This window comes from Colossoma macropomum, unplaced genomic scaffold (genome assembly GCF_904425465.1).
Source record: "Colossoma macropomum unplaced genomic scaffold, Colossoma_macropomum, whole genome shotgun sequence".
In the NCBI taxonomy this organism is placed as follows: domain Eukaryota; kingdom Metazoa; phylum Chordata; class Actinopteri; order Characiformes; family Serrasalmidae; genus Colossoma; species Colossoma macropomum.
In genome coordinates this window covers 4,235,313-4,257,596 of record NW_023494784.1, presented here as the reverse complement: position 1 = coordinate 4,257,596, position 22,284 = coordinate 4,235,313, and the positions used below count along the sequence as shown (strand labels likewise).

The 22,284-nt window shown below is 36.9% G+C and overlaps 1 protein-coding gene across 1 annotated transcript; it reads left to right on the top strand.

The window, feature by feature from the left end:
• The first annotated feature begins 11,475 nt into the window (after positions 1-11,475).
• LOC118809343 (zinc finger protein 420-like) lies at positions 11,476-21,625 on the top strand. The gene is made up of 5 exons (XM_036572542.1): positions 11,476-11,582; positions 13,343-14,171; positions 15,603-15,677; positions 15,735-15,822; positions 19,493-21,625. Exons 2-5 carry the CDS (start codon positions 13,484-13,486, stop codon positions 20,463-20,465), a joined length of 1,824 nt encoding a protein of 607 aa, XP_036428435.1. The 5' UTR covers positions 11,476-11,582; positions 13,343-13,483; the 3' UTR covers positions 20,466-21,625.
• The last annotated feature ends 659 nt before the right edge of the window (positions 21,626-22,284 follow it).

Here is a 22,284-nt window from a genome sequence, read left to right as displayed (position 1 = left end):
TCAGAGACAACAAAAGCATCACCCACCTTGTTGATCCACCTTATAAATATAAACTCAGAGACAACAAACGCATCACCAACTTTGTTTGTCCACCTTGTAGATGTAAAGTCAGAGACAACAAAACCATCTCATGCCTTGTTGGTCCACCTTGTAGATGTAAAGTCAGGGACAACAAATCCATCACCCACCGTTTTGGTCCACCTCATGAACATAAAGTTAGACAACAAACGCATCACCAACTTTGTTTCTACACGTTGTAGATATAAAGTAAGAGACAATAAAGGCGTCACCTACCTTGTTGGTCCACCTTGTAGGCATAAAGTCAGAGACAACAAAACCATCACCCACCTTGTTGGTCTGCTTTATAAATATAAAATCAGAGACAACAAACGAATCACCTACTTCGTTGGTCCACCTTGTAAACGTAACGTGAGAAACAACAAAAGCATCACCTTCTTTGTCGGTCCAACTTGTAGATGTAAAGTCAGAGACAACAATATCATCACCTACCTTTTTGTGCCACGTTGTAGATGTAAAGTGAGAGAAAACTAAAGCATCACCTACCTCGTTGGTCCACCATGTAGATAAAAAGGCATAGAAAACAAAAGCATCACCCGCCTTGTTGGTCCACCTTGTAGATATAAACTCAGAGACAACAAATGCATCACTACTTTGTTGGTCCACCTTGTAGATGTAAAGTCAGAGACAAGAAAACCATCTCATACCTTGTTGGTCCACCTTGTAGATGTAAAGACATGGAAAACAAAACCATCACCCACCTTGTTGGTCCACCTTGTAGATATAAACTGAGAGACAACAAATGCATCACTACTTTGTTGGTCCACATTGTAGATGTAAAGTCAGAGACAACAAAACCATCTCATACCTTGTTGGTCCACCATGTAGATGTAAAGACAGGGAAAACAAAACCATCACCCATGTTGTTGGTCCAGCTTATGAATATAAACTCAGAGACAAAAAATGCATTACCAACTTTGTTGGTCCACCTTGTACATGTAAAGTCAGAGACAACAAAACCATCACCCACCTTGTTGGTTCACCTCGTAGACATAAAGTCAGAGACAACAAAAGAATCACCCACCTTGTTGATCCACCTTATAAATATAAACTCAGAGACAACAAACGCATCACCAACTTTGTTTGTCCACCTTGTAGATGTAAAGTCAGAGACAACAAAACCCTCACCCACCTCGTTGGTCGACCTAATAGATATAAACTCAGAGACAACAAACACATCACCAACCATAGACAAGAAAGAAATCGTCCACCTTGTAGACATTAAGTCAGAGACAACAAAACCATCACCTACCTTGTTGGTCCACCTTATAAATATAAACTCAAAAAAAAAATGTATTACCAACTTTGTTGGTCCACCTTGTACATGTAAAGTCAGAGACAACAAAACCATCACCCACCTTGTTGGTTCACCTCGTAGGCATAAAGTCAGAGACAACAAAAGTATCACCCACCTTGTTGGTCCACCATGTAGATACAAAGTCAGAGACAACAAACACATCACCAACCATAGACAAGAAAGAAATCGTCCACCTTGTAGACATTAAGTCAGAGACAACAAAAGAATCACCTACATTGTTGGTCCACCTTATAAATATAAACTCAAAAAAAAAAATGCATTACCAACTTTGTTGGTCCACCTTGTACATGTAAAGTCAGAGACAACAAAACCATCACCCACCTTGTTGGTTCACCTCGTAGGCATAAAGTCAGAGACAACAAAAGTATCACCCACCTTGTTGGTCCACCATGTAGATACAAAGTCAGAGACAACAAAACCATCACCAACTTTGTTTGTCCACCATGTAGATGTAAAGTCAAAGACAACAAAAGCATCACCTACCTCGTTGGTCGACCTAATAGATATAAACTCAGAGACAACAAACACATCACCAACCATAGACAAGAAAGAAATCGTCCACCTTGTAGACATTAAGTCAGAGACAACAAAACCATCACCTACCTTGTTGGTCCACCTTATAAATATAAACTCAGAGACAACAAACACATCACCAACTTTGTTGGTCCACCTTGTAGATGTAAAGTCAGATACAAGAAAATCATCACCTACATTGTTGGTCCACCTTATAAATATAAATTCAGAGACAACAAACACATCACCAACTTTGTTGGTCCACCTTGTAGATGTAAATTCAGAGACAACAAAACCATATCATACCTTGTTGGTCCACCTTGTAGATGTAAAGTCAGGGACAACAAATCCATCACCCACCGTTTTGGTCCACCTTATGAATATAAAGTTAGACAACAAACTCAAACGATGTAAAGTCAGAGACAAGAAACCTATCACCTACCTTGTTGGTCCACCTTGTGGTTATATAATCAGAGACAGCAAAAGCATCACCCACCTTGTTGGTCAACCATATAGATGTAATGTCAGATACAACAAAAGCATCACGTACCTTGTTTGTCCCCCTTGTAGATAAAAAGTCAGAGACAACAAACGCATCACCAACTTTGTTGGTCCACCTTGTAGATGTAAAATCAGAGACAACAAAACCATCATCCAACTTGTTGGTCCACCTTATAGATGTAAAGTCAGAGACAACAAAACTTTTTCCTCCCTTATTGGTCCACCTTGTATTTATATAGTCAGACGCAGCAAAAGCATCACCCACCTTGTTGGTCCACCTTATAGATATAACGTCAAAGGCAACAGAAGCATCTCCTCCCTTATTGGTCCACCTTGAAGTTATATAGTCAGAGACAACAAAACCATCACCCACCTTGTTGCTCCACCTTGTAGGCATAAAGTCAGAGACAACAAATGTATCACCCACCTTTTTGGTCCAGCATGTAGATAAAAAATCAGAGACATCAAAAGCATCACCTACCTCGTTGGTCCAACTTGTAGACATAAAGTCAGAGACAACAAAACCATCACCCACCTTGTTGGTCTGCCTTATAAATATAAAATCAGAGTCAACAAACGCCTCACCTACTTCGCTGGTCCACCTTGTAGACGTATAGTGAGAGACAACAAAAGCATCACCCACCTTGTTGGTCCACCTTGAAGATGTAAAGTCAGAGACAACAAAAGCATCACCTACCTTTTTTGTTCCAACGTGTAGATGTAAAGTGAGAAACAACAAAAGCATCACGTACCTAGTTGGTCCACTTTGTGGTTATATAGTCAGAGACAACAAAAGCATTACCTACCTTGTTGGTCCACCTTATAGATATAAACTCAGAGACAACAAATGCATCACTACTTTGTTGGTCCACCTTGTAGATGTAAAGTCACAGACAACAAAAGCATCTCATACCTTGTTTGTCCACCTTGTAGATGTAAAGACAGGGAAAACAAAACCATCACTTACCTTGTTGGTTCACCTTGTAGATGTAAAGTCAGAGACAACAAAACCATCACCTAACTTGTTGGTCCACCTTATAAATATAAAGTCAGAGACAACAAAACCATCTCCAACCTTTTTGGTCCACCTTGTGGTTATATAGTCAGAGACAACAAAAGCATTACCTACCTTGTTCGTCCACCTCATAGATATAAATTCAGAGACAACAAATGCATCACCTACTTTGTTGGTCCACCTTGTAGATGTAAAGTCAGAGACAACAAAAGCATCACCTAACTTCTTGGTCCACCTTCTAGGCATAAACTCAGAGACAACAAAACCATCACCTAACTTGTTGGTCCGCCTTGTAGATGTAAAGTGAGAGACAACAAAACCATCTCATACCTTGTTTGTCCACCTTGTAGATGTAAAGACAGGGAAAACAAAACCATCACTTACCTTGTTGGTTCACCTTGTATATAAAAAGTCAGAGACAACAAAACCATCACCTAACTTGTTGGTCCACCTTATAAATATAAAGTCAGAGACAACAAAACCATCTCATACCTTTTTGGTCCACTTTGTGGTTATATAGTCAGAGACAACAAAAGCATCACCTACTTTGTTGGTCCACCTTGTAGATAACAAGTCAGAGTCAACAAAAGCATCACCTAACTTCTTGGTCCACCTTGTAGGCATAAAGTCAGAGACAACAAAACCATCACCTAACTTGTTGGTCCGCCTTGTAGATGTAAAGTCAACGATAACAAAAGCATCATCTACCGTTGCATAGATTGACTTTTGTAGCAAATGTTGAGTTTTTTCCTTCTGTTTTGTTTGCCTACATGTGCCCACTCAAATTGATGAAGATATTGTGATTGTGTTTAAAACAGGCTAAATCACACAGTGGATTCCTGGCAGAAATCTGCTAAGGCAAATTGTTTGAAAAATAATACAACAATTTTGTTTCCAACTGTCACGCCATCAGTAAAACATCTCTGTGTAAACAGAGCCTCCACTGTCAGCTTGAGTAGTTTGTTAATTAGAGGAGCAGTGTACACTCAGCTTCTGTCACATGGTATCAGTTGGTATCGGATGTTGGCATCTGTGGATTTTTTTTAGTACGATTAAAAAATACCAGTATTGGTATCAGTGTTTTGACCTAAAATTGAACAAAAGGTGGTCCCTTATTTTTGCATAGTATTGTGAGTTAATGACATTATAAAGACTTTTTCTGTTCGACTACATTTTTTGCATCAAAAAAAATGAAAATGTCTTACATTACATTATGTATATGTAGTACCTCTCTTATGTATGTACCCACTTTAACTTTTTAAGTTCATGTTTTTTTCCCACTCATTGAGTTAATCAAAATTCACGATTCATCAATATGCTGTTACAAATTAGTTTGGAATAGCATTGTCAATCTTTGTTTTCTGGGATTTCAACTGTCATTTTTAGTTTATACTTTGTAGAATTTCACAAGAAAATATACTATTTATTTAAGAATTTACTAATCAATTTATATATTTATTATTATTTGTACTAATGATAAGACCAAGAAGAAAAAATATCTTCAACCTTATTACCACAGTTGGATTCTGATTGCTACTGTATATTTGTATGTCATGTATAATGAATATAAGAGTAGGCATATAATAATTTTCCCTTTTTTATTTACTTTAAAAATCTCAACATGGTCTTACTGGTGATTCAGTGCCGTGTCTCAGTATTCATCTGCTTCCAATTTGCTCAGCTACAACACTATGAAACTCTTGATTAAAAAAGCATCACCTACCTTGTTGGCCCACCTTGTAGATGTAAAGTGAGAGCCAACAAAAGCATCACCTACCTTGTTGGTCCACCTTATAAATATAAAGTCAGAGACAACAAACGCATCACCAACTTTGTTTGTACACCTTGTAGATGTAAAGTCAGAGACAACAAAACCATCTCCTACCTTGTTGGTCTACCATGTAGATGTAAAGTCAGAGACAACAAACACATCACCCACCTTGTTGGTCCATCTCATAAATATAAAGTCGTAGACAACAAATGCATCACCAACTTTGTTGGTCCACCTTGTAGATGTAACGTCAGAGACAACAAAAGCATCACCTACCTTGTTCATTCACCTAGTCAATGTAAAGTGAGAGGCAATAAAAGCATCATTTACCTCGTTGTTTCACCTTGTAGATGTAAAGTCAATGACAACAAAAGCATCACCTACCTTTTGGTCCACCATGTAAATATAAAGTGGTTCTATATAACACCAAAAAGAATACTTCTATAATACTACTAACTTGACATTGTAACAATAACAAAACCCTTTTTGGTGCTAAAAGCATTTACAACACATACTCCATCAACCTGAATAATCATTTCACCATGCAAAGAACCTCTGAAGGAAGAAATGGTTCTACATAGAACTCAAACTCTATGACATTTGTTTTCATTTCACTTCACCTCTTTACTTAAAAACAATGCATGAAGATTTTCATTTTTAATATGAAATGGTGAATTCATGTCTGAATTGAATACAATCTGCCTTGTAATGTAACTTTTTGTCTGTGAAGTACTTTAAACAATGTTAAATCAATGTAATGCATCTACTACTTCTTTGATTTTTGCATGTATTTTTCATGATACTGTTTTAATACAATCTCTTGTGTTTTACATCTCACTATTTTGTTTGCATTTCAATCACACAAATGGGTACTTGACAAATGGAGGTGAAACTGTTTTTTTTAAACAAACTTCTCATTTTCATAAGGATTTTATGAAATTCTAATGTTCAAAGTCTCAATTGTCCTTAACTGCTAGTGTTTGCCAGATATTCTTTCTTTTTCCACCATTTTATAAGCTTATCCCATAGCCCCGGATATAAATTGTCCTGCGGTGTGACAGCACATTACAGTAAAATAAAAAAAATAAAATAAAAGTTTAAGGACCTCTTTATGCACACTATAATTAATACTTTACATATGGGCATTATTTGTTGTTTTTTTTTTCAATTCCATTCTTTATTTGTAGCCTTTGTTATCACTTACACTCGTCATCTTATAAAATGATAACATTTTGATGAAAATGCTCTTTTTATAGTTAAATTCTGCAGTATTTTAAAAAGCACAAGAGGATTGGATTAATTCAACCTTCATATAAGTAATTTAATTTAGTTTGAAATTATGTCACACCATACAACATAATATCATGCCACTGGACAAGATGAGACACTATAAAAATATTAGAATTAGAATTAGCCTTTAGAACAATGAAATTAATTTGCGTAACTATTTGAATGTGAGACAAAATATTAAAATTATTTATAATCTTTGTTCTCATGTATGAATTTGGACAAAAAAAAACTTGTTTTGAATGACACCGTGATTAAAAGTTAACATTTTTGAGAGATCACTTTTTTTCACGTTAGATACAGGGCCATACACAAGACACACTGAAATTAATGGCATCTTGGACACAATCTTTTAACTGACCTTGAGGATTGTCATGAACATGACATTTTAACAATGTTTTAAGGACATTTTTAAAACAAGTGATACTTTAATCAGCTCTTATTTTACTGATTGCTTTTCTTTCGACCTCCAGCGTTTCTTTAAGAGTCTTGTTTTCTCTTTCCTGCTTCTTTATTTAAGCTCTTAACTAAGTTTGAGGAGTTTTTCTGTGATGTGTATTGTTTTGTAGATGGACTGTGGGAAGGTCAGTAGCTGCCAAACTCTGGACTGGAGGACTAGGAGCTGACAAGAATAGCAGCTTGTGGATCTTAAATTGGAGAATGAGTAGACTGGGAATCATGAGCGGGAGAACCACAAGCCGGAATTAAAGCACCATCATATTCGTGAGGCATATCTTGGCCTTCAGGTGATGGGGGAGTTACATATAAAACGGCTGCCAGATCTTTCTTTCTCTTCCTGCCCCTAGCCTTTGTCTTCCTCTATTGCACACATTTCTCTTTTGTTTCAGTAGACAATGTATATTTCATGGTTAAATTTCCTCTTTTGCCTTCTTTTCATGATATATGTTGATAAAGACAGCTGTTACATGTATTTGCAACAAAATGTATTATCTTCAGAAATAAAAAAGGCTTCACTAACTGTCTCTCCCTATAACAGCTTATTTACTTTCTTTTTTTATCTAAGGATCTCCTCATCTTTATCCTGGTTTAACCTTTCCCTGTACCCCTTCTCTTTTCTTTGCTCACTCCTAAAATCAGACAAAAAACACTTTCAAAACATTTTTTTGTGGCAGTCCTTACACAACAAATAATCACAAATACCTTATGTAGCCTACATTTTAAAAACAACAGAAATATAACTAGCAACTCAAATAACTTACGTATGTCACGCAGCAGGACAATGTTGTCACACAACAGGACGTCTACACCATTGTGTCCGATTTCAATCCTTGACATACAGAACTGACCTTAAGCAATTGCTAACTGAGTGAATAAACTGTTTTTAAACTTATTAAGTGATTTTAAAAAGTAATATTTTAATTTTCTCAAAGTAGAACTGTCACACCACAGGACTAACAAAAATGGATGATCATTTGGCAGAAAGTATGAAATTTGTTAAATTAATAAGATTTAAACTCACCATCTAACCTTCATATCACGGCCAAATATCTGAGGGACCTTCTTGTTCTCGCTTGACAAAAAGACCCCAATAGTTGTCATCAAAGTGCCTTTTTAAAAAACCTAAACATCCATGTCAGGCTGCAGGACAGCATTTTCATTACAAAACTTACTGTAATTATTATTGTGGGAGTCTTGTGCTTTTTACAACCTTATTTTGTCAAATTAAACATGTATAAAATAATTCCCAAAGCCTTTATAAACAGCTCTACGTGTTACTGATTTAATTTATAAATGTTTATATTTCATACTTAATTTATACTACTGTCACACCACAGGACATTTTGCATGTTTACCTTACAATAACAAACAAAATAAAACTCATCTACCTTCCAAAAGTTTTTTGGAGGAAAAACAAATATTAATAAATATTTTTACTTGATTACGGTAAAGTCAGGTGTCATGTCACCCATCCAAATATATTTGAAGAACAAAATAGGTCAAGCAGCGTAAAAATGGTACAAGAGTGCATTTGTTTTTCATTTTGGCATTTTTTCTGCACGCCTCTATAGAAAATTAATGTTGTATGCACTGCATTTCACTGTTTTCACTGTTATAATTGCATTGAAATAGGATAATCTATAATTGATAAAGTACTGCACAGTGGAAAGCAGTATAGCCGTACATTCATTATATAATGATACAAAGTGGATTGCATTCAGTTCCACAACAGGGCCCTTCAGCATTTAAGAAATGCAAATCCATGTATTGTGTTTCAATTAAGATGTCAAGTGACGTTAAATCAGTGTAATAGAGGGCTTGTTTTTAATTCTGCATTTCACTATGGAAGAGTAATGTATGATGGACCAGAGCTGCCAAAATTAAAAATTAATAAAATGTAAAAATAAATAACTCAGTAAATTAATCAATAAATGAAAATAACTAAATAAAGTATATGTTTTTATTGTGATTATAATTATACACATAATTCCTTTTTCTGCAATTATATATTTCTCAATTTATTTATTTCTGTATTATTTTTTTTATTAATGCCTATATATTTTTTTCTGTAGATATATTTTTGTAACAATTTTTTGCTTTATTTATAGATTCATTCATTAATTTCTTTTTTTTTCAGTAATTTTTTTATTTCTGTATTTCTTTAGTTCTTCGTGAGGGTGCATGATACTACAGGGTCAACCTCTGTATCAGCAGAGGCAGAAAAATGGACCAAACTGTCCCCACAGCCTCCACATGAAAGAGTAAATAATCCGTACCTGCATTTTCAGCCAGATCAGCCGAGATCTCTGACTGTAAGCAGCCATTACTGTACTGTCTTGTCCTTAGTTACCGCTGACAGAGCAAGACATGTACAATCGATCTACAGAATCTGAAATCAATCAACCAATAGGAATATTAAGATGCCGGGACATCATTGATTGACAGCTCCTTTATTATCAGAAGGACAAAGAAAATACAGAAATAAATAAATATAGAAATGAATAGTTATGGAAATGAATGAATAAAAAAAATCTTAATAAAGAAATATATAAATAACAAAATAAATGAATACAAAAATTAGTGAGGAGGGGAAATTACTAAATAGACAGGTAAGTAAATGCAGACATTAATTTATACAAGATTTTATTTATTAATATATTGATTTCTATGTATATTTATTCTTTTATTTATCATCATTATTCTTTTCAATTCTAATTCATATATTAAGTTATTTATTTAGTCATTTATTTTTTTTATTTATTTTTCATTTTGTTAGATCTGGTCCGTCATCGTAATGCCATGTGTGCGCTGCACTTCACGTTTTTCCACAGCAGTGACTGCTTTTCGCGAATTCTTCTACATACACCGTGAGGCTGATCTGTAAAACATGTTCTCCAAACACTACTAGGGGTGAATGAGTTGGAGATCAGTGAGTCTGCGCAGCGCTGCTTGACCAATAGCAGCCGGAGCTCTCCAAGCTCTCCGCTCTGAGGTGAACCGTTACTCAGAGCCCTTCGGTTCATCTTTTCTTGTAAATCGGCTTTAAAGTAGTCGTTTTCACAGTGCGCTTGTGTTAAACGTTTGAAATGTACCCTGGTTGAGGAATTTGAGCCATTTTTAAATGTGTAAAAACCCTGAAAATCCGACAATTTTAATACACAAATAGAACTATATATCCTGTAATATTCTCAACCCAAACCTCCCTTTTTCTGATTAAAACTGGTTGGTTACGGGTCATTTAATGTCGAGACCAGAATCCACCAAAAAAATAACCTTAGAAGTTAATTTCAGCGCTGTTTTCTCTCAGTTAGCTTGGTTAGCTAGCTCCCGTTAGCTAGTTAGCTTACGCTAATGAGGCTAATCATAAAATAGCTTCAGACTCACCAAACCGTCTTCACTGTACCCTGTGAAGGTTCTTCAGAGGCAGTTTGCTTATTAAAATTAAAAAGTGCTATTTTAACTAAGATTGTAGTTTGAAATATTATATATTTTATGTATTTTCTCTGCTTTTCTCTCTCTCAGTCAGTTGTGGAGTAACGTCTCTGGCGCCGAAGCTTCTTAAAGGGACAGGCAACCTTTAAATACTGGCTGATATACGTATTTCTGTGTGAATTTGTACAGAAGCAATATTTATGATCATATTTTAAATTATTAATTTTAAACATATTAAATTATTCAGATATTAACATTACATTTTTAACATGTCAATTACTTTTAACATAAAATAATCGCTGCCATATTAAGACTCATGTATTATTACTATTATCAGTGTTTATTATTATTATTATTATTATTATTATTATGTCCCACCATTTAAACAGCAAATAGTATTCAATTTACCAATAGGAACTGAAAAAAATAACAGAAAAATAGTACACTGATTTTTTTATTTTGTTTTTTTTTTTTGCTTTTATTTGTATGTTTTTTTATATTTCTTATACAGTCATTTACTTGTTTTATTAATTGCTTAAGTTGCCATTTTTATTTTTATTTTATTTCATTATCTTTTTAATTTTATGCTTTTTTGACATACACTCCTGTAAAGCCCTTTATACTGTGAGCTTGTCAGCAGTTTTACTCTGATCGATGTAAAGACCAACAGAGTGTTTCTGTTTTCCTAATAAAGATTAAATAAACGAATTTATAGCTTAATGTAAGAGTGGAAAAACAAACTCGATTTCGTACAAAAAAAAAACATCAGAACCATTAGGATTAAAACCTGATGGTTTTACCCATCAGGAAAACACAGATAACACAGATAATTAATATAATGTAAAAATAATCTCTCACCGCTGAATCGGGTTAAAACTCGCTTGGTTGATCTTCTGAAGCTCCACTGCCTTCTCGGTTCCAACGCCGATGTGAAGAGCTGACCAATCAACACACTGCTCATATGAATCACCAACCAATCGTAGCGCAGGAGGCGGGGTTTGTCGAAATACGGGTGGAATTAAAAAATCACGCCATACTCCGTGATGATGCTGTTGATCACGTGAAGCGCTGGCGGCGCTATTTCCGTAGCTGAGCTTCTCCAACCCCAGTAAAGCGGAGAAGCAGAAGCTCCGCTCTGGTCAGCAGTCCACGCCTCCGCGCTGCTACGGTGTTGTTGGAGGAGACGAACACGAGCTGGTCTTATTGAGGTAGAACCCTGTGTTTTAGAGAAATGGTTAGAAAGATGTTGGATTTTTTAAAGGGTAGGATGACAGAGACCTGGTGGAGGAGCTAATCTGGCTCCTCTGTTCCTGAAGTTTATTCAGCTTCAGCTGGCCAGGCTGTTTTTTCAGCAGGGGGGTCCCCATCAATCTTTGTCCACAGGTTAGCCGTCAGCCCCACGTTCAGATGCCCAGTTGAGTAAATGATGAGACTGAGATGGGTGAAATTTGTACACTGATTCCCTCTTAGCCTATCAGGGAGGTCCTAAGTTATTATTAGTGTATACATAGGGTTAAAAGCCAATTTTAACTTGTGATTATAGTGATAGCTCTGGTGCATATAGATGTAGCGGATATATTTTAGCTTTTTTTTTTGTAATCAGCATTGAGCAAACATACAGCTGTTTGTTTAAGCTTTATACACGAGTCACACAGCTCTGCTGGAAAAAGACCATTGGGATTAAAACCTGATGGTTTGGCTTTTTAATGGGAATTGGCTTAATGGTTACCATTGGAGACCACTGGGTTTCTGTAGGACACCTTTAGAAACCATCAAATGCATCTAGTATCAGAACACCTGTACAACCACAATCCTTTACATTGTGATACCAGCCAGTCAGGAAAACACAGAACACCATTAGTGACTCTTGGACACCACCAGCAACCAGCAGAATTTTTTCATGGTTTCTATGATTTTTTTCAGCAGGGAAGAGCTATAATCAATAAATGTGTTGCGTTCATATTTATTGTGGTAATTAATGCTCCTATCGTCACTGCCCAGTGACAACCATGTATTTCCATTTTTGTCTATTTTTATTTCATGATGAATGGGCAAACAGAACTGCTCTAAAATCACATGGAATACAACCTCTTTACATTAACTTACATTGAAAGGTAAGAGTGTTTTTGCCCTCTCCTGTAAAGTTACTATTTTGGAGATACTTGTTTTTCTCTGGACAGTGATGTTATGTAATTGAGATTTAAAATGCTCTCTTGCTTTTGAACTTTGCCAGTTTCATCCCAACAGCTTATCAAATGTGCTTTTTCCCTTTTTTTTTGCATGTCTTCCTGTAAATGTATATACAGACCCCTCCAGAATTATTGGCACTCCTGGTAAAGATGAGTAAAAAGGGTTATAAGAAATCCACTTTTTGGTGAATAATCTTAATATCACACTGAACAAATTAGAAAAATCCAGAGTAAAAACACAAAACACTCAGTTTCAACTGGGTTATTTCTTTTAGAATATGGCAAAAAAGTAAATATGATAGAATACACCCATGTTAAACAAATATATATTTTAAAAATGAACAATTACTAGTTGTTTATAATAATATATACTTTTATAATAATAATGATAATAATATATAATTTATAATAATAAATGTAAGCAATAGAAGTTACTGTGAATCATGGCTGTGATTGGGTTGCAGGGATGAGCTGAAGTTCAGTAAAGTAGATCATCACAGTTGTAATGTTGTTCACCATAACACAGTGTTCTACTGCCTCATACAGCAGTTCTTCAAGAAAACACTGTAAAACAAAGAAGCCCTGAATGTTACATCAAATAAGCTTTTATTTTGGAAAATTCCTTCCATCACAAAAAGTAGTCCTCTTTAGTGTTACAGAGCCATAAAACTGTGAATATCAGGTTGAGTTAATTTTTTTTTCAGTGTTTTCCAGATGAAGCTGAATGTGGTTTTGTTCCAGTCTGGCTGATTCCAGTTTGTTGTCTTTTTCTCCTCCAGAAATGGGTGACTTCCTGTTGCAAGCCCTCGCCTGCTCCTGATGTCCACTTTCCTACAGTTCAGTCTGATCTCCACAAACGTGTCGGGAGATGCCAGGAATCCTTCAGACTGCTGAAATCAGGAGAGATACAGCATGAGATTATGGCATCCAGAAGAAGCTCCAGTACTCAGCATTTGTCCTCTGGTACTCTCCACACTCCCAAACAAACACAGAGCTATAAAGTCAGGGAGAAAACACACCGCTGCTCAGAGTGTGGGAAGAGTTTCAGAGACAGAGGTAACCTCGAAGCACACCAGCGCATTCACACAGGAGAGAGACCGTATCACTGCTCAGAGTGCGGGAAGAGCTTCACCATACAGAGTAGCCTCCAGCTACACCAGCGCATCCACACAGGGGAGAAACCGTATCACTGCTCAGACTGCGGAATGAGTTTTAAAGACAGTGGTACCCTCAAAACACATCTGCGCATTCACACAGGAGAGAAACCATATTACTGCTCAGAGTGTGGACAGAGTTTCACTGTGCAAAGCAGTCTGCAAAGACACCAGCGCATCCACACTGGACTGAAACCGTATCACTGCTCTGACTGTGGAAAGAACTTTAGAGACAGAGGGAATCTCAAAACACACCAGTACGTCCACACAGGAGAGAAGCCGTTTTGCTGCTCGGACTGCGGGAAGAGCTTTACTGTGCAGTGTGGGCTCCAGAGACACCAGCGCATCCACACTGGAGAGAAACCGTACTACTGCTCTGACTGTGAGAAGAGCTTCCGGCACTCCAATACTTTAAAAGCACACAAGTGCGCGAGGAGAGAGGAGGAAAGTCCTGGCTAAAAAGTTTGTCTAATAAATAACTTTTATGATATGATTTTTCTGGTTCACATGAATGGTGTAACCTAATTTTTCATATAAATGTCTTTGAATGAAGGCAACTGTTAGTAAGAAAAAATGATTGTTTGATTGTCGTGGCCTGCTCTCTTATACATGATTAAGCCTAGACCTGGACTGCACAGGATTTTGAAGGTGTATTCTCCTTTGAAAAGAAAATATAGTCCTCGACTAGGCTTAATTCCTGGGGAAACTGGCCCTATAACTGTATAATTGAATTGTTTCTGGCTAATAACATCAGGCTTCAGGAACTGCAGATGAAAATTGACCATTTCACCCACACTGGCAATCTATATTTGGATTGATTAATGTGCCTTGTCTCTAAAATAAATAATAATAATTGATGATTTTGTAATTATTGTGCATATATCATGTGTATTTATACATTGATGAGTGCACATTTCAGTTCTGATACCTTTTGATTTGTGATTTAAGTATGGAATATGAAGGAATGGCTTTCTGCAGTCTGAGAAGGAGTTTGTGTACTCAACACTGTCAGAAATAAAGTTTCATTTTTCATTCATCAAGGTACAAACAATGTAAATTTTCCCTTAAAGGTACAACAGCAGTTTTAAGGTCCAACTGTGAACCTAAAGTAAATTTTTCTCAGGAAAAAGTACATATTTGTTCCTTTTTATAACCTGATGTTTTACAACAGAACAATAAAAAGGCTGGAGTCAAGACAGGGTGAGTAGAGTCAGTGCATCTAAAAAATATATAGTTGCAAAGGGTTATGGTACAATTTTGTTCTGTAACTGAAATTTCTGTACTCTCAGAAATAAAGGAAGTAAACTGTCACAAGGGCAGTGCCCCTTTCCTCACTGGGGTGGGACCCTCAAGGGTTCATCTCAGTACCTTTAGTCAGGGAACATAACTGAACCATAATCCACTGAAATATTTTCTAACACACCCCGTCTCGTCTCCAGGCTTTTTATTTTACTGTTCTGTTTTAAAACATTCAGTTATGAAAAGGTACAAATACAAACTTTTCACCTGGACAAACTTATTTAAGGTTCACAATCAGACCTTAAAACCACTGTTGTACCTTTAAGGGAATGAACTGCTGTACAAAAATGTTCCTGCACAGAACCTTTATTTCTAACAGTGAAGATGTACCAATGAGGGCTCCACCCCACTGACAGTTTAGTACTCAGTAGTGCATGCATTAAAGAGATTAAGCAGGCTGTGTACACTTGTCAGCAGTAAGTCTGCTGCTCAGGGTCCGTTTCCACGACTGTTGATGATCTCTCACGGTTCCAGAAGATTACAGACTATTGTTGTCTCCTCTCCACTTAAACTGTAATCCCGTAGATTTGAATGCCTCACAAATAACTTCTCTCAGGTCTTCTGAAATTCTCCGGTTCCCCTGCAGTCCAGGTGGGGGCGCTAATTCCAGAACCGAGCTTTTCCAGCTCTGCTAAACAGAAGAAGCAGAGGATCCGCTCTGGTCAGCAGTCCACGCCTGACTAACAGAGATGTATTCTGTGTTTACGTTGTGTTGTAGTGGCCATTGTAGAACTGGTTGGAGAGAAAACCAGTATATGTTGTGTTCTGGATGCTGCTCAACCAACCTTACCATACTGGGTGGCCATGTAAACCAGCACCAGGTCTGTGCTGTTTTTTTTTTTTTAGCAGAGCTGATAAAGTGCAATTAAAATGTACACTCCTACATACTTAAAAGAGACGGTTCTTCAAGGGTTCTAATAAAGGCAATCGTTCTGTTTAAAACTATGAGTTGTGTATAGAACCATTTGCATGCTTAAATGGTTCTTTGCGTGGTGAAACGGTTCTTCAGATTGGAGAATGAGTTGTTTATGGTTCTGTTTAACATGAAAAAGGTTCTGCTGTCATTACCATGCTAAACTTGTGATACTGCTAAACAGTAGGCCCCTTTATGGTGCTACATGGAATCATTTTCAATAAGGGTCTATGTAGAACCACCCCTGCTGAAAAAAGACCATTAGAACCATTAGGGTTAAAACCTGATGGCTTTGCTTTTAAATAGGAATTGGCTTAATGGTTACTATTAGAGTCCACTAGTTGCCTGTAGGACAACTTTAGATCCCATCAGGAAACCTTCAAATGCATCTGGAATCGGAACACCTGTTAAACCATTAGATTCCTTTACACTGTAATATCAACCCATCAGGAGTACACAGAATACCATCAGTGACTGTTGGACACCAGCAGAACCTTTTAATGGTTTCTGTGATTTGTTTTCAGCAGGCATATACAGCACATTCTACACCAATCTGAAGAACCTAAAGCATGCAAATGGTTCTATATAAAACTCATGGTTTTAAATATACCCATTCACTAAGGAACCATTTTTTTAAAGAGTGTATGTACAAATGTGTTGGTAAAACAGCAGCTGGTTCTAGAGTAAGATGTGAGCTGTGATGTAGGGTGAGGTTCTCCCTCTCTCTCTCTTCAGAAGTTTGAGTGTCAGTTTACTAGGAGGGAACAGTAGGCTTTCTGAAGCTTTTAATCAACTGAATCAGCATCTTTAGAAAATGATTAAAACATGGCAGAGTGGCGTCATCTGCTGGTCAGATAATTTAAATGTATCGTGAAAACACAAAATTAAAAAGTCTGTAATATGCTAAAATAAAGAAAACTGAAGTTTTTAGAATGTGTAGGCTTTTTATACATAATTAGTTATAGTTTATTCAAGTTAATTATATTGGATGTGTGTGTGTGTGTGTGTGTGTGTGTGTGTGTAAGACAGATAGAGTTCATGGTATTTCTGCATGACAAATTCATTTTTTACAGTTTGATCATATCAGTCATAACTTGATTTAAATTCAGTTAGTGTTACAAAATGATGGTTCTGCAATGGTTATTTAGTGAAGACAATGGGTCTATACAGAACCATGAACACTCAAAGAACCAATTTCATGATTAAATGCTTGGTGAATTCATTCTCCAGATTGATGAAGAATGTGTTGTAAATGGTTCTTTACAGAACCTTTTTGTAAAGTGTTTTTTATCCCTGCTGAAAAAACCTATAGAGCCCATTCAAGGGTCAATTGCTGGTGGTATCCAATAGTCTGTAGTGGTGTTCTGTGTTTTCCTGATGGGTTGATATGACAGTGTAAAGGACTCTAATGGTTTAACAGGTGTTCTGATTCCAGATGCATTTGATGGTCTCCCAATCAGATATAAAGGTGTACTACAGGAAATAAGGTCTCTAATGGTATACATAAAGCCAATTCCCATTAGAAATGAGAACTGTCATAATGCTTCTAATGGTCTTTTTTCAGCAGGGATAGCACCAAAAAGGGTTCAGCTATTGTTATAAGCTTGACATTGTAACAGAAGAAGAGCCTTTTTTGGTAACGTACAGAATCATTTTCAAAAAAGTTCTACACAGAACTATATACAACACATTCTCTGTGAATCTGAAGAACGATTTCACCATGCAAAGAATCATTTATGCACGCAAATGGTTCTTTGAGTGTTCATGGTTCTGTGAATTATCTTTACTAAAGAACCCGTGAAAAAACATCTTTTTAAGAGTGTAGTGTCATGTGACCAAATGGTTCACTCTTTAACTGTTTACTATGTAGTATTTGCTGTATTTTGAACTGCTTTCCCTGCTGGAAAAAACACCAGCTCAAACCAGCATGAATTCCACAAATAAATCAGATGCATGTGGTGGCCCTGTCAACTGTTGACCAGTATTATTGATTTTGGAAAATACAAGCTGTAATTAAGATGTTAGATAAACGACACATACACGTCTAAATCTTTGTTGATAACATTGTGCTAATGTATCAACAAAGTATTTTAATCGCTGACATTTTAACACTTTTGTCACAAGCTTAGTAATTCATCAACTGTTCTCAGCCTTTTTTCAGCACTGCAGACACTGACAGGTTACGCAGACAAAGATATGGACTATAATCTATGTATAGATTATGATCTGCAATTCTAGAACCACAAAAGCATCTATAAATAAATAGACCTGTTAAAATTGGCTGTTAGTGTAGCAATAAAGTGGTATTTTAATGTATTTAGCTTGCAAAGCTCATATGATTCAAACAAACTAGCATTATATTGAATAAATTGTCATCAAATTTTCTAGCAAACATTACAGCTAGCCCCTCAGGCCCTTGGTATGCTGGTCAGCAGCAATGAAAGTTAATATGCTGGTCAGCACCTAAACCAGCTTATGTTGTGTTTTGCATGTTGGTATGCTGGTCAACCAGTATGACTGTGCTGGGTGACCAGCTAAACCAGCACCCAGACCAGCTTAGACCAGCGAGGAGTGCATGCTGTTCTGTGCTGGTTTTTATATAGGATAAACAAAGTCTAGAGGAAATAATCCATATTTCTGTATACTTTTATAATTTGTCAAAATCTTCAGAAAAGTATCTATCGTATATCACATGTACATATCATATATATACATATAGATATATCACCAATCTGAAAAAAGCTGAAATAAAGGATTTGTGGCCCAATGCAGGCAGGTCTGGGCAAGAATGGCACTAGGTTTTGTGAGTGCAGGTGAATGTGATAAGTGGTTGAAGACGTAAATTAACTTTATTGCTCTAAATAGTCTCAGATCCAGGGCTAGCTGCTCTGAGGTGGCACTGGTGGAGCTCCACAATGTGCAGTGTTTATTAGCTTATTAGTTTAATGCATTGAAATTAAACTTAACATGAAATAAGGAGGATTGGGGGAGTCGTGAGGAGGATAAAGCAGAAAGCAAAAAGGTAGTTTTCCCAACAGACATTATTTCTGTCTCTCTCTCTCTCTCTCTTTTGCTTTCTCTGTTTAGTAAAAAAAAAAATAGGGCACTTCATCATATTTGATCATATTTTCGTTCAGTTTTTTCTGTTTTTAGTTACCGCTACTTAAAATAAACTGCTTCTACCGCTGACTGGATGCGTTATGCACCTGGAAGTACAGCCAACGCTCATGTTTACAAACATTCCAAGTTGGTCTATTTATTTCTCACTTTGCAAGTGCTGTAATTAAACACATTGTGTATGTTCAACTTTCATGTTTATAAAAAGTTTAGAGTCACTGTTAAAACTGCATCTCGTGAACATTAAAAACATAGTCCTATAATTGGCTTTATTTTTTTATTTCATGCTTTTGTTAAATTTCACATTGAGGTTTTAATGTTTTATCATTATTTTCCTTTTTTCTCTCATTCAGAAGTGAATGGTGCCCTGTTGAAAGTCTCCATGAAGAATTCAGGAGATGCCACCAAGAGGAATATGTTGGACTGTTGAAAGAGGAGAAATGAAGGGTGAACAAATGCCGTCCAAAAGAAGCTCCGCTACTCAGCAAATCCTCTGATGCTCTCCGCACTAATATGGCTTACAGACAAATGCAAAAAAATACAGGCAAGGAGAGAACGCACCGTTGCCTGGAGTGTGGGAAGAGTTTTATTCAACAGGTTCATCTGAAAGATCACCAGCGCGTTCACACAGGAGAGAAACCGTATTGCTGCTCGGAGTGCGGGAAGAGTTTTACTCGACAGAGTAGTCTCAAAATACATCAGCGCATCCACACAGGAGAGAAACCGCATAGTTGTTCCGAGTGTGGGAAGACTTTCAGAGACAGCAGTACCCTCAGAATACACGAACGCATCCACACAGGAGAGAAACCGTATCACTGCTCGGACTGCGGGAAGAGCTTCACTGTTCAGAGTGGTCTCCAGCTACACCAGCGTGTCCACACAGGAGAGACGCCGTATAACTGCTCGTTCTGTGGAAGGAGCTTTAAAAACAGAAGTAATCTTCAGGAACACCAGCATGTTCACACAGGAGAGAAACCCTATTACTGCTCAGACTGCGGGAAGAGCTTCACCCAACAGAGAAGTCTGCAAAGACACCAGCGCATTCACACGGGAGAGAAACCGTATTGCTGCTCATACTGTGGAAAGAACTTCAGTGAACGAGGTAACCTCAGCAGACACCAGCGCATTCACACTGGAGAGAAACCCTTTCCCTGCACGGAGTGCGGAACAAGGTTTGGTGACAGAGGCACTCTCAAAACGCATGAGCGCACTCACACAGGAGTGAAACCGTATCACTGCTCCGAGTGTGGGAAGAGTTTCACTCAGCCAGGTCATCTCCAAAGACACCACCGCGTTCACACGAAAGACAGGCCGTACTACTGCTCAGACTGCAGGAAGAGTTTTGGGTATTCTGATACGTTAAGGACACACAAGTGCATTAAAAGGGAGGAGGAAATGCTTGGCACTTGTCAGATCTGAAAACTCAATCATATTTTTTTTTTTTTAACATAATGTGATCTGGGTACTCCGGTTTCCTCCCACAGTCCAAAGACATGCAATCAGGTGAATTGGACACGGTAAATTGAGCGTATGTGTGAATGTATATGTCTGTCTTTCTGCCCTGCGATGGACTGGTGACCTGTCAGGGGTGTTTCTTGCCTTCTGCAGGACAATCACTGGGATAGGCTCCAGCACCCCCTGTGACCCAGAAGGAAAGCACTTGTTCTTGTAATTTGTATGCCTGTATGATTGGAATAATGCATATTGCACTGTCAGAAAAACCTTGTATCTCCACAAAAAGTGGAAAACTTGATTAAGGAAAAAAACGTTTTTGTTTTGAAACTTTATTGCCGTTAACACATTAACAAGCAATTAATACTATATTACGAAATCACGTCGAGGCTGGGCTTCACTTGACACATATACATATGTACATAGAGTAACATCCTACATGGATGGAGGCTACCCACATCTACCTATGATTAAAAAAACTAAAACACTGGAGGATGGATGGATAAATAAATAAAAAATAACATGCGATTCCTAACTGAGGTAAAAAACTTGACAGAGGGTGAACGGCAGCTGGCGTTTTCATATTATGTAAAAAAATTATATAAGTTTTTTTTCTGGCAGTAGTGAAATACTGTTCAAGAGTGATTATATCAATAATGCTTGCATGTTACATTCTATACTTACAATTCGTGATTTAAGCATGTAATAGAAAGAGTGTCCTTGGTGCGAGACATTATTTCTGTAACTTCAAGATTTGCTCCTTTTGGTCAGTGAGTGCAGGACACCTGTCAACTGCTAGGTGATATTAGTCCAGAAATGTGAGATTTATTTTCTTCACACAAACAGGGTGACCTTGAGGCCTCACCAGACATCTCAAGGCATGACTGTAAGAGACATTAGCACCGTATTATGGATCATACATGATATAAAATTACATTTTCAGAGTCGGCTGAGTGATCTGTTCACAGGTACTGTTTTCTTTGGAGGAACTATCAGTTGTTTTAATCATCATAAAAATGTTCCTGCCAGAAGAATTCTACAGTCTAACAATGTAAGTCTGGTATTGATTCATTTTTGTGTACCAAAGAATTTTGCTGTATATTGAATGTTATAAATTTACTGGTTAATATTAGTTGCTGTTAATTTTATTATTATTAATAAGACTATTCTGACACTATCCAAATTTCTTTGATCCAAGTATCCAAGTTTCTTTAGAATACCATCACCTGTTCTGAGCATAATTGTCTTTTCCAATGAATTGGTTCTCCTTATAATGTGTCCATAATAAGAGCTTAATTTTGGTTATCTGGGCTTCGAGTGATACGTTCATGATCTGAATAGTAAATGGTGTGTTCTCCTAAATGCATCCTAACGTGGTTTACTTTAGTTCACTGATCTCGAGAATGTTGATGCAGGCAATCCATTTCCTTATTTCTTCTTGTGTTGGAGGCTTCTGTGTAATTTTCTGTTAAATGTTTCATGTTTGTCTTTTTTTCCCCGACATTTAAAAACTTGTACTGGTGGGTGATTTTGAGTGGAAAATAAATGAAAGAGTTTTGAAGAGTACTGAACACTTCTTATTTGGCAAACATTTACAGTCTCCTGATATGAACAATTAATGTTGCCTTTAAAATGGCTTTTTACACATTGTTTACATATTTTATATTTTTCTGAATTTTTAAAAATCTGTCCTAATTCTGATTCTGAAGGAAAAACTTGACATTAGCTTCTTCCAACATACTGCCCACCTCAAAGCCAACAGAGGATGAACAAAAGTGCAAGAATC